Below are 13066 nucleotides of genomic sequence, written 5' to 3'. Positions count from 1 at the left end.
TGATACCCACTTAAAGACCAAATGATATCAGAAGCAAAGCTTGGCTTTTGAGGTTACTCCAAGATCTGCTGGGTGGGATGTCACCCTGACAGGTGTTCTGCAGGGCTTCCCTACAGTCCTCCTGTTCCTGGACAATCTTGGAAATCAGACCTATATTCCTGGGGCTACACAGAGTAATCTGAGATACGTGTCAGAATGCAGAGGGACCATCAACCAGTCTATGTTTTCTGTACCTTGCAAGCTACAGACTTCTTATAGCATGAGCCAAGAGGCATGGTCTTCCTGCTCCACATAAGAAATTGCCAAACAACTAAACCTCCAGAACAAGCACTGGGCAGTGACAGGGACTAGCAAGGAGCAGACTGTGTGATGAGCCTACCAAATCAGTTTGATGTCCCAATTCTTGAATTTTTTAAAGTGACCAACTTCAAGACTCTACAAAACATTTTTTCATTCAACAGGTAAAATTTCTATCTCAAAAACTACTTTTAGGTAAGTGTATCATTAGATAAAAGTCAAATAAATTCTTTTGGTTGGCATATTGAAAATATGGTCCCCTTACTGCTATTTGATATACTGAATACATACAAGTAAAAATAAAAAAAATGTAGATAGAATTTTTTTTTGCAGTAAAACTGAAGTTACAAAATTTTGATATTTTAGAATTGACTAACTTAACAGAAGGGAGAAATCTGTTTGGCTCCTTCTGATACAGAAGTCCAACAGGCCAAAAAAAGAAAACAGGTAAAAGAAAATACCAGCAAGTATTCAGAATTTACACAAATGTATACAGCATTACTACAAAAAACATGACTGCTAAAAAACAAGTTTGCTTTTGCGGACTAGGATTTATTAAGTAATCCCATCAAATCATGAGTCAACAGGTTATTCTCATCACCTTACCTTTTAATGGGTGTTAGAGAAGGCCTCAATTGTCTAGATGATGGAAAAAAGATCTTGTCACTTGTGGTTCCTGGTGGGACTGAGATTCCTGCACTGTCTCCGTTAAGTCGACTCCTCACTCGTTTTGGTGGATGAGGTTTTTTAAATAACTGCACAAGAGGTGACACACTTTATAATAAAAAGTAACACTCACTAAGCCCTTTAATATGGCAAGCATAATGTTCTTATTTAACTTAAGCTTTACAACAAACATTAGATACTACATTATCTCCGTTTTACATTTGAGGAAAGAAACCTAAAGAGGCTAAGAAGATTGCCACAAAACTCACACCTTAATAAGTAGATATAGGATTATGACCCTAAAGCTTGGGTTGCTACTGTATAAGCTGAAATAACTCTGTAAAATAAAATTAATCCACCAAACTATAGTTGATTTATAATGATTTTTCCAATGATTTTAAAAAGGCAACTGATTCTTCATAGCCCAATACCATTCTGTGCCATTTAAGGTGAGAAGACATTTTAATTGGATTATTTCTGGCTTCCATGTGGCTTTTCTTAATGTGATTTAGCAACATGATTTTGGTGCTGTTTAGGTGCTACAAATTTGCTGAAAGTATGAATATTATCACCTTCATTTCACTTTGCAATGAAGCAAAGGAAAATAAAAATCTGTGGAATTTTTGTTCAGTATTCCTACAGCTAAAAATATTAATGTACATTTAAGATTATTTTTTAAGTAATGTAAATCTTCAAACAAGGATACAGTAGATACTGTTGGAAAACTAATATTTGAGAAAGCTATCTGGAAAAACTTGGATGGGTCGAGACTGAAGATGAAAACAACAACACTGTGCTTCAAGATGTTTTGGGTTTCTGGGAGAAAACAACAGGAAAGATGCTTTGTACAGATGAAGATGAAGGTAACAATTAGGCTTCCAGAACATTAAGCATTTTGTCCCTATTTTAGCTACGTACAGGGGACAGAGTAGGGGTTGGTTATCTTCTACAGATTCTGAAGTTGTAAAAAGAGACATAATTTAAAGTATACTCATAAATAAACATTCACCGAAAAACTTTTATGTGAAGTTCTAACAACCAAGTCATGCATGGATACAGTTACTACAGAACTGAGATTTTCTTAGATGGTTCTACTTGGAAGTATTCTCTATTACTCAATGGGCTGTCCTAGATGTATGTTGGTATCCAAATCATATCTCCTAGTCTGCTGGCTTCTTATTTTTTTTCTCACACAGTTTTTATTTACAATAGCACATTCATCAATCATTTTACAGTGGTAAAGGTAATTAATTTTATGATTTATTAAATATACAACTGCATTTATTTACATTCATAATGGAAAAGAGATAATGTTAAGAGCTGTAAACTATTTTTAATGTTTTTTATACCCAATTAAATTCATGAAAAACTTAAACATTTTAAAACAACCCTTTGGAATACACTGCAAAATAAATACTTAACACACTAATTGCATGTCACAACAAAGTAATACCTTATTATGAAGTAGAGGGTAAGTGTGATCTTTAGTGAGTACTTAGGTGGAACACAAATATACTACCTCATCACTAATTTTCTAATCATTTTCTTTCCAAGTCTCTGAGCATCCAGCAGAGCCCAATCTATGAAATAATGCAATCTGAACATTTTGCCATCACTGTTCTGGGGAAAAAATTGATGACCTGGTGAACTTTTTATAGTTCGTCCCCTTGGGAAAGTTTCTTTCAACACTATCTTTAAATGTGACCCAGGCAAAGGTCTGTAATGGAACTGTGTGTGAACAATACCCTATTATTTTCTTCCTCAGGCACTGGCCAGAGGAAAATCTATATAAGGCCATAAGTATGGGTTGAGAGGAAAAAAAGGCAATCTAGCTTCAGTTAATGCATGACACTTGACACCACTTGCACCTTACTCAAATGCTCATTTCCTGCTTGAGGTCAACTTTGTATACAACACTTCCCTTTGATGATGGAGTACTGCTGTGCTGGTGGGTCAGGTAACACCCTGTCCATCAGCAGCAGTTTGTTTCCAAAATCTGCTGGCCTCTTACATTCCAAAGTAGCACACAAATCCTGCAGTGGTGCCAAGTGTCTTGATTTGAGTGCTCACAACATCCATTTCCACAGGGTGTGCAAAATGGATTCTGCCTTGTAACTCTCAGGAAAAAGGACAGGTTTACCAAAATAAAGATTTAAGTAAGATTGTCCAACTATGAGTACTTTATTGACAACCATTTTGCTTGAAAAGTAAACATGGTTCCTTTGTTGGGGATCATGTATTGTGAACGTTGGGATTTTGCATTGTGAATGGTGCAGTAGTGTCCTGCTGTCTATCACAGCTTTTCTACATACAATTGGCCATTATTCTGTGTATTCCCAAGTGTCCACCCTGGAAATTTTGAAGTTGGATAATCCTATAAAAATGGACAGCAGGAGAGATATGTGAAGCAGGAACAGAGAAGATGGCCAGGGCCAAAAGTGTAGAGCCCCTTGCATCTGGCACAGGAAGGGGGCTTGCACAGCTCAGCAGTGTCTCTCCTCACTGTGTTGCAGATACTACTGGTTCTGCTGCCCCTCCTGCACAGTGGAATGAGAGAAGGGGGTGCTCAACACTGTGCATGACACTCAAATGCTAAAGGGTATACAGCTCTTGGTCTTCTTTCCAGGTTCCAGATGGTGTGAGAGCTGCTGGTACATGTCCTGGGCATTGCTGTGGCACAAGTCCTCACAGCACAGCACTCTCTACACCGCTCACTAAACTAACCCGATCATCACCTGCTCCCTGAATCTCTAATACAGTGTCCTGAGTGCTCTTCTGCGCTCATTTTAGCTCCTCTGCAAAGTACGTGAACTTGTGTGTGTGTGTGCACTGGCAGGGGCACTGGGGGGAAATGACCGAGGCCAGAATGAACTGTAAAAGCTTAAATATGATCATGTCATTCTCCTCCCTACAATCAGCACAGCTTTCCACTGGCATCAGATGAAACCCTATCTCTGTGCATGCTGTGGTCCACAAGGCCCCTCTAGTCAGATTATGAGTAGGTAAGGAAACAAGACTTGTTCTAGTCTGAGTGCAAATTCCTTTAAACATCAAAATATCTATTTATCCTACATAAAAGTGAGGAGAAACCAATAATGTAAGATCATTAATCAAATGGGCAATGTTTACGGGTCTTTATTAACTTAGTCTAAACTTAATTATTACATGGTAATCTACAGAAATATTACAGAATGAAACTGAGTCACTGATGATAAGGAAAGAACATCCATACCTGTTTAGGGATCTGACCAAAGTTATTAATGAAGCCGATGGTGGCTGTCTCCTTCAGTGGATCATTTATATTGTAGATATCCACTTGACCCTCATAAAAAAGGTGATGGAAGACATTTACAGCTTCTACTGCAGCAGGACCCTGCTGTTTGTAGCCAAAGATTAAATCAATCCATTCATGCAGATGGGCACTCACATAATCACACTCCAAAGCCTGTAAATCCAAAACACAGGCTGGGTAAGGGGCTGGTTTTTATTACTTGCTCGCCAAGAAACTTGGCGAGTTGTCAAGAGGAACTAAAATAATTAAAAATCATTATGATAATATTAGTAACTTGGAAGTGAACGCATGATACACAGTTCAAGTTCTTTCTGTACTGTGATCATTGGTCAAATAGACCCAACCCACTACAGAATGCACTCTCATTACCTCACGGTGGACTCGAATGAATTCTCGTGGGTCCCCTTTGGCCCAGGGTGGAAGGATAACATCTCCAAGCTTGGTGCCATTTTGTTTACAGCCTGAACAATTGGATACATTAAAAAGAAAATGAAAGAATAGGAAAAATGGTAACTTTATTCACAGTGACAAAGAAATAGTGTGTTAGATTCATTACCAACTATCAAGTATCACTACAGAAAAACCCCACAGAGATCATCTACTCTGGCATCTCCCCAAGGTTGCTCTTTAGAGCATTTCTTCAGAAAGATTTTCTAAGTGCCAGTAAAACCAGGATCCTCACTCTCAAATGTCTGCAGGAAATACTGAGTTATACAAAATTAAACACACTTCTTCCCTGCAAGATGCCTTGAAGGTTAACATGTTAATATGCACTGTTCTGCTCTAAGAGGAACACCAGACACAACTTTTCTGAAATGCTATTGACCATGAGACTCTTTTTCAATGAGATCTTCTGTAAGGCTACTGTTTTGAGCATCCTGGAGACAAATGCAGTACATGAGGTTTCTCAAATTTTTGACACTTAAATTCTCTCGATAGAGCTCTGTAGAATTGAGATATATTTTGCAGTGATCGTTTTCCCTAAATAAATGAAACTGAAATATAACTTTTTGCTGTTCTTGCATCACTTAACAGAAAAAATATTTGGGAAGATCATAACTGTTATTCTAAGTCACAGCCAGATACGCTAAAGTATTAAAGAAGTCATTTATAATGAAATCTATTTGTATTAAAATATCTCCATCCATCCATCCATCTATTCACACACACATTAAATAGGATTGGTAGGTTTCCTTCCCTTTTTTTGAAAAAACACTGAAAAGTAATTTTAGCTTCATACGTACAGATTATCATTGTAACAAATAATCATAAATAATAAAGTTGACTTCCTGGCTTCCTAGCAGTCGATTAGATAATAGTTCTATTAGGAATTTCATACAGAAGTACAGTTGTTCAAATTTTAGAGCACAAAGCCAACTCCAAATGGAAGCCAATAAAAATATTTCCTTTAGAAACTTGTCTTCATCATTGTTATTTTATTGTTTTATAATGTGATAGCGAGAGATACAAAGATCAGTTTATTGATTAAAGGAATGTTTTGACTTGGTTAGAAAAACAATCATATGACTTAAGACAAAAATCAGGTTATTATACCTGATCCCTGCCAAACCCCTCAAATGCTTTCTCTAGTCCCAGTTTTTTGGTAATAAGTGGTAATAATTATCAGACTTCTTGAGGTATAACCTACTTTTCAACATTTTGCTATACTTCCTGAATACTTATGTTAGAGAATTTTATTAGAACTAGCTGCAATTTAAAAATGACATACATGGGGGAACATAACCCATAGAGAAACCCTCAGTCTAATTCTGCTATTCTGTAGCTCCCTGCCAGATGTATCCAGGGATGTGAGAACAAGATGACCCCAGAGTCAGGGGAAAATCCTAAGCACTTTTTTTTTTTTTTTTTTTTTTTAAATATCACTATCTTTTCTTGATGGAGAGGCAAAGGGTGTTTAGTTCTGTTTGTTTTTCTCTTTTGAGGTGAAATTCATACATTCCTCTCTCCTTCTAGACTCTGATAACCACCAATCTCTTCTGTCTCTGGATTTACCTATTCTGGATATTTCCTATAAAGGGAATCATACATCACGTGACCTTCTGTGTCTGGCTTCTTTCATTTAGCATGTTTTTGAGGTTCATTCATTGCTAGTTTTAGACCTGGAATGTCCCTCAAGGGTCCATGTGTTAAAGGTTTTGTCCCTAGGTTAGTGCTACTAGGAGGTGGTCCAAACTTTTAAGAGATAAGGTTTACCGGGAGGTCTTTGGTCATTGGGGGAGTACCCTTGAAGGGGCCAGTGAGACCCCAGTCCCCTCCTCTCTTCTCTTTTCTGCCTTCTGGTTATGAAGTGAGCAGCTTTGCTCTACAATGTGTTTCTACCATGGTGTATTGCCTTACCACAAGACCAAAGGCAATGGGGCCAATTCACCATGGACTGAAACCTCTAAAATGATGAGCTAAAATAAACCTTTTTTCTTTATAAGTTGACTTATCTGAAGTATTTATTACAACAAATGAAAAGTTAACACATCCACGTTATAGCATTTATCAGCACTTCATTCATTGATATGGCTGAATAATTTTTTATTATATGTATATATCACACTTTGTTTACCCATTCACACCTTCACAGACATCTGGGCTGTTTGCACCATTTGGTTATTAAGAATTCTGCTGCTGTAAACATGCTTGTGTAGGCATTTGTTTGAACTCTTGTTCTCAATTCTATACACACAGTGGTAGAACTGCTGGTCATATGGTAATTTTGTTAACTTTTTGAGGAACTGTCAAACTCTTTCCCATGGTCCATTTTATGCTCTAATTAGCAATATATAAGGGTTTTCATTTTCACATCCTTGCCAGCCCTGACTATTTTCTGACTGCTTCCCCAGGTATTTGGTACCTTAGTGCATGTGGAGTGTTAATTCCTGTAACTTTGATTTGTATTGACTAGTAACTAATGCAAGTGTCTTTTCTGTGCTTCCTGTGGCTATGTGTATGGAGAAATATCTACATTAGTCTTTTACCCATTTTTCAACAAGATTGTTTATTTTGGGGTTGTTGAATTTTAAGACTTGTTTATGTTATAGATCCTGGACCAGATATATCATTTTCAAATGTTTTCCCCAATTCCATAGGCTATCTTTTTGCTTTCTGGACAAAATCTTTGGATGTAAAAGTTTTTAAAGTTGATGAAATCCAACTTATCTTTAGTTGCTGCTGTTTTTTTTTTTTTTTATTTCTAAGAATTCACTGCCAAGTTCTAGATCATGACGATTTACCCTTATGGTTTCTTATGAGACTTTTGGGTTTTTAGCCTTTAACTTTAAACTGTTTTTGAAAGTATATGATTTCAAGAAGGAAAGATGATGTGTTATGAAGGTGAACACAATAAAGATACATGATCTTTGTTTTATTTACTTATTTTAAAAGTGGATTGTTTGGTTGGGTTTGTAAGTGGTCTGTTTGGAATACTTCGCAACACGGATCATCATAACTGATTCAAAGATTCTGGAAGATTAGGGAGATTGTTTTCTTTTTGAACCTTTCTATATTTGTTTCTTTGAAAGTGGTGTCCCTGGGGAAGACAGCATTCTTCAAGGAATGTTGTAAGTGAACATAAGAAAGCACTCATGTGTACTCATTTCTGAGCACTCATGTGTACACATCTGTTGATTTTGCTTGCTGACCATCTATTCCACTCCTGACCAAGAGTGAGCTCCAGGCCCAGTCAGAGGCAATGAGGATTTTTACTGGGGCTACTGAAAGTTTTATACTTTTTTCTCATTGACTTCCATTCCTCACGGTTATATCTGCTAATGGACAATTAATAAAGTTAATTTTGAAAAATTTAAAAACAAAAATCATAAAATGTAAAAGATAGGAATGTTTCCCTAAATTTTCTATTGATGAAACTTTGGAGATGGGATGGTAATGATTTATATGCTTAACTTGTATAAAAAAGGAAAACAGTATAAAATGGGGCAGGTATATTCTTATGTATAAACAATGGAATTCTGATATGTTTTAAAAGAAATACTCAAAAGCACAGATCATCAAATTGTATTCCAAAAAACTGTAACTAAAGTCAAATTTATTTCTTCTAACTGCCAACAATAAAAGACACTAGTGATAAAATTTCTCTCCTTTTTATAAATGCTGATTTTGTACTGTTTTTCTAGAAAATAGGACCTAACTGGAAAAGAAAAGGGATTCATTTAAAGAAAAGGGATTCATTTTATTTTGAAATTTGATTTTAAAACCCATTAAACTGAGAATGCCTCAGGCAATACACACAAGATTAGAATAATACATGAAAATTTAGATACACCATTCTTGACTACTAATGGGTTTCAATGGTAATTATTTTCAAAACTTCACTTTACCATTGTTTTCACTGAAACAACAAAATTCTAAACATCAGATGTAATCTTTGTCAATTTATAAACGTCTCCTAGACTGTAGGTTTGAAACAGTTCTTCTGGGGAATAAACTTGCTTTTCTTTTTATACTTAATTACATGCATCCAATTATAGGTAATAATAGCAACTAAAAGTATAAAGAAAACTTTTCTTGTTAATGCATGGGGTAGACAATCTTCAGAAGTGACTTGTTTCTATTGTTCTTTGCCTGGCTGATATTGCTAACACACAGCTCTACGTACCTAGATCAAAGTTGTTGGAATTGAACAGGAATTCTGGTAAGTAAAAAAATTCTGGGATAAGTTCTTTTACGTCTGCCATGTTGTGCTTTGATGCTGAATACCAGGCCTCACGAACACTGTGAAACATCCGATCAGCCAGGTCAAAGTGGCCACCCTGTGGGCAGAATGAGAAGGCACCTCTCTATTAGAGAACCATTCCCACTTCACAGTTTCTGTCAAGTTCAAGGGCTTGAAAATCTCAAATATGTTTGGTGACATTTCCAATTCTCATCATCCTATGTTAAATACATGAAATTTAAAATGATCACAAAAGAAAACCTAGTCTTTTTGGAGTTCTCTCGAAGGATGCTCAGTAGATTGGTTTTATAATCAGAGTGAAATCTATATATAAAGATTTTTAAAAAGTCATTTAAAAAATATTAGTTTTTAGAGAGGGCAAGACTGTAAGGAAATATAAATACTTCCATAATTTGATGGCATCCTTCAAAGAAAGAAGTCTAATGTAAACCACTATGGTTGGAAATATCCAAGTTATTATACATACACTTGGCTAATTTTATAAATCATCACGACAACGAAGTTTTCACATGTGGTTGAACTGGGAATTGAGAATTAAGTGGAGAATTAGGAAAGGTGATAGGAAAGTTACAGGGTAATGAAACAAGTTCAAAGAGAAGGATTTCTTTTGCTGTCTCATAGATACACTACCTTCCCTCTCCAGTTGCACTGTCTGCTCTCTGTGTGTTTTAAGTGAACATGATATACTTGTCTTATGACATCTACTGTGAGAAAATGCCAAAGCCCATCCCACGGCTGCTAAGACTTGCCCCAGTCTGGCCACTTTCCTTTCTCACCTTATCCTTTTCGACTCTCATGTTCAAATTTGGTATTCCATTCTGAACATGATGGCCTCCCTGCTGTTCCTCCAAACACATCAGGCACACATCTGCCTTAGAGGCTCTGGCTCTACTTCTGCTCAGAGCACACCTCCCCCAGGTGTATGCAGGAGTAACTCCTTCCCCTTGCTGAGGTTTCTGTTCAGAGAAGGTCTACTACTGTTACTCAATTTTAAGCCCTTCTGCCCTTTCCCATCCCACTCTACCTGATCTGTATTTTTCTGATATCTCTGATTACACTCTAAAACATTTTACAGTTTACTTATTCATAATGTTTGGCTGTCTCTCTCAACTAAAGTCTAGAAACTCCACAAGGCATTTTTCTTCACTGATAACCTTCCAAGTACTTTGAAACAGTGCCTAACACATAGTAGGCATTCAGTAGCTATTTGCTGACTAAATGAAAGAGAATGGGGAGAAAGCAATTTATAATCAAGGAGACAGTAAATGTGCCAGGTTAGGCACATTTTGCTGAACTCTTGTTAGGTTCAGCAAAATTCCACTGTAATTCTGTTTGACTACTTTGTCACTAAAATTTCAGAGGCTTCTTATAAGGCAAGACAATGCTATGTTTAAAAAAAAAATCTGATAATTTTAAATGAAAAGTTGGCTTGAAGAGAAAGATCAAATTCCAAATTTAGAGTCTTACCTGTAGCCTTAAGAATATCTGTGTGAAAGGCTCCATCCTTACGAGGTAGGAGGCTACGATCATTGCAGATGAATAGTGGGTTCCATAGTGGTATGCTGGGGTTTCTCCTGTTCCAGACAGTTCAACCACAATTGAAAACAAGAAGAAAATATGAAAAATAAAATTGATGTTAATAAAAAGGCTTGGAAATGCTAGCAAATGTGTTATCTGTTATGCTAAACATAGTTAGCTACTGGCATTTGTAGCAGTAAAACTTCACAAAGACACCACTGTCCCTCACTTATGTATTCGGCAGTAATCCAAAGTAAGTATAATTCAATGGCTGGTTCTCAAAGACTACTGTTAAATAGCTAATCCTTAACAGCAAACCAGCTTCACTAAAGGAGAACACTAACTTATTAGGTTCTGGCTTTGCAATTATGTATTTATATAACCTTCTTGACAGAAAGGGAGGAAAGGAGAGAGAATCCAGACACATATACTAATAGGCTTAGGGTTTCCCCTCTTTGTTTGGTCTGCTTGAAGGGAAAGCACAATAGACTTTAAACACAATAAATAACAAATAAATTGTTTAATACAAGAAAGCAGCTCATTTCTTTTTGTTAAATGCAAAAGGGTTTCAAAAAGTTCTTTAATAAAATTAAAAGCCAATAAATCAAAATGCAGTTCCTGGACTACATACAACTAAAGACAGGCAGATTATGATGGGAAGTTTCTGCCAAAGGCAAAGCAGACATACTGGTTTTGGCTGGTACTCTGAAGAGCTTGTTATAAATGCCTTCTAGGCATGGTCATAACAGCATGCAAAAATCTGATTTTTCTACTCTAATAATCTACATATACATAGATGTGAATATACAACATATATGGTACAGTGATATGTAATTTGAGGAAGCATTCAAGTCTGTCAGACCACTAAATAATGGGCTCTTTTTTTTTTTTAATTTTAGTTGTAGACGAACACAATACCTTTATTTATGTGGTGCTAAAGATCGAACCCAAAGCCCCACGCATTCGAGGCAAGTGCTCTATCACTAGGCCACCACCCCAACCCAATAATGGACTATTTTTGAATCTTAGATATAAGGTTCAGTGATAGGAAAATGTTACTTACCATTAGGATCCTCCCAGTCTTTATAACGTTTCTTATACTGAGCTAACCGTTCATCTGTTTGTGCTCCCATTGGCTTAGCCAGGTTTCTAAATGTCTTGGGATTATTAAGATCTACTTCCTAAAACGCAAAACAAAACCCAATGCCAAGTTATGAGAACTCTGTAATCTGACCAACTTCAATACAGTGGCCATAGTGGACGATGATGATTTATAAATGCATTAGTATCTGTGGGAATGGACAGGCAGAAGGGACTCCAAAACGATGCTGCCGGTGTGGTGTTTTTCTACACTTTACAGTCAGGCACGTGGAAGTTTGTTAACAGATTCAGTTTAAAGACAACCGCTTTGGAAGACACTCAGGTTCCAGACTTTGGGGAAGGGGGAAAAAAAAAAGCTTCCAGTTCTTTCCAGCAAGGGACTGTGGACACAAGAACTGCAATTCTTCATTATTCTCTGTCACCCCCCATAACCCAACAACTCTCCTCTCAGTGCCCCACCTCCTTTTGCCCACCAGCTTCACTTCTGAGCATTTTCTTTTTAGAGGGATCTAGAATTGACTAAAGTACTCAGTAGTTTGCTCCTCCTTAAAAACATCATCATGCCAGATCAAGTGACTTCCAAATGAGGTAGATTCTTTTAGACTATCAGAGATTATTTTAAAAGCTCATCTCTAGTTGATCTAAATCATTTATTTAAAAGGAAACCAATATTTGCTCTCTGAGGGCTTTAAAAGTAGAAATTTGAAATATGTGCCTGTGGGATATTTAATATGTGTCCTTTTTAGAGGACATCCTGACAGACTTATATCTGAAAAACCTTGAGCAGGGGAAACTGATTCACTCTGATCAAGGTAAGTCAAGTCATTCCATTTGTCCTCTTCAAGTCCACATGTAAAGTATCAATTATAGTTAGGTCAATAAACATTGAAGTGCACACTAGGTACTAACCATTGTTCTACGTGTTGGGATTTGAGGAGATACACAGGAAAGTCCATGATTAAAAAGGGGAAGAAACTGCTATGAAACACAGCTGCAAGGCAGTGTGGGAACTGAAGCAGAGGACAGGAAGAGCCTCTCCTTCACAGAGGTGATATATGAGTATGTCTGGAGGGGTGTAGTGATGCTGGCCAGGGAAGTTAGTAGGTGGAGGGAAGACATAAGATGGGTGTGGTGGAGAATTCTGGGCGTGGGAAGAGCTACTGAGGTCCAAGGAAGAGCACTAGGTACCCCAGCAGCGCAGTGGCTGGGAGAACACAAGGGCAATACAGTAGCTATCTGGAAAGGCCACTGAGGCTGCTAACTCAGTTACTCAATCTTTTTAAACAGGAAATGCTTGATTAAATTTGTGTTTCTGATGCAGTAAAGAAAGGGAAGACCAGAGCAGAGATCCAGTCAGAAGGCTGTTGCAAAGGACTCGAAATGACACATCAGCAATGCTCATGAAGGGAGATGCTAGAAAGGCATTTGAAAGGTAGACTCCTCTGCCACTGAGTGAGACAGCATCCATGGTGGTGCCACTTCCTGAGATG

General features: G+C 37.1%; 1 protein-coding gene across 1 annotated transcript in view; it reads right to left on the bottom strand.

Annotated features, from left to right (window-relative positions):
• Positions 1-10: 10 nt before the first annotated feature.
• Positions 11-13066, bottom strand: part of Wdfy3 (WD repeat and FYVE domain containing 3) — a 240559-nt gene continuing 227503 nt past the window's right edge. The window contains exons 54-60 of the mRNA XM_047566015.1: positions 11539-11656; positions 10425-10531; positions 8880-9033; positions 4625-4716; positions 4196-4408; positions 904-1052; positions 11-164 (exon numbers count right to left, since the gene is read on the bottom strand). Coding sequence (XP_047421971.1) covers positions 11-164; positions 904-1052; positions 4196-4408; positions 4625-4716; positions 8880-9033; positions 10425-10531; positions 11539-11656 — 987 coding nt within the window. The remainder of the gene's footprint in view (positions 165-903; positions 1053-4195; positions 4409-4624; positions 4717-8879; positions 9034-10424; positions 10532-11538; positions 11657-13066) is intronic.

The sequence above is a fragment of the Sciurus carolinensis genome, chromosome 10, assembly GCF_902686445.1.
Source record: "Sciurus carolinensis chromosome 10, mSciCar1.2, whole genome shotgun sequence".
In the NCBI taxonomy this organism is placed as follows: Eukaryota; Metazoa; Chordata; class Mammalia; order Rodentia; family Sciuridae; genus Sciurus; species Sciurus carolinensis.
The sequence above is the reverse complement of the archived record's forward strand: the minus strand, read 5'-3'. Positions and strand labels throughout refer to the sequence as shown.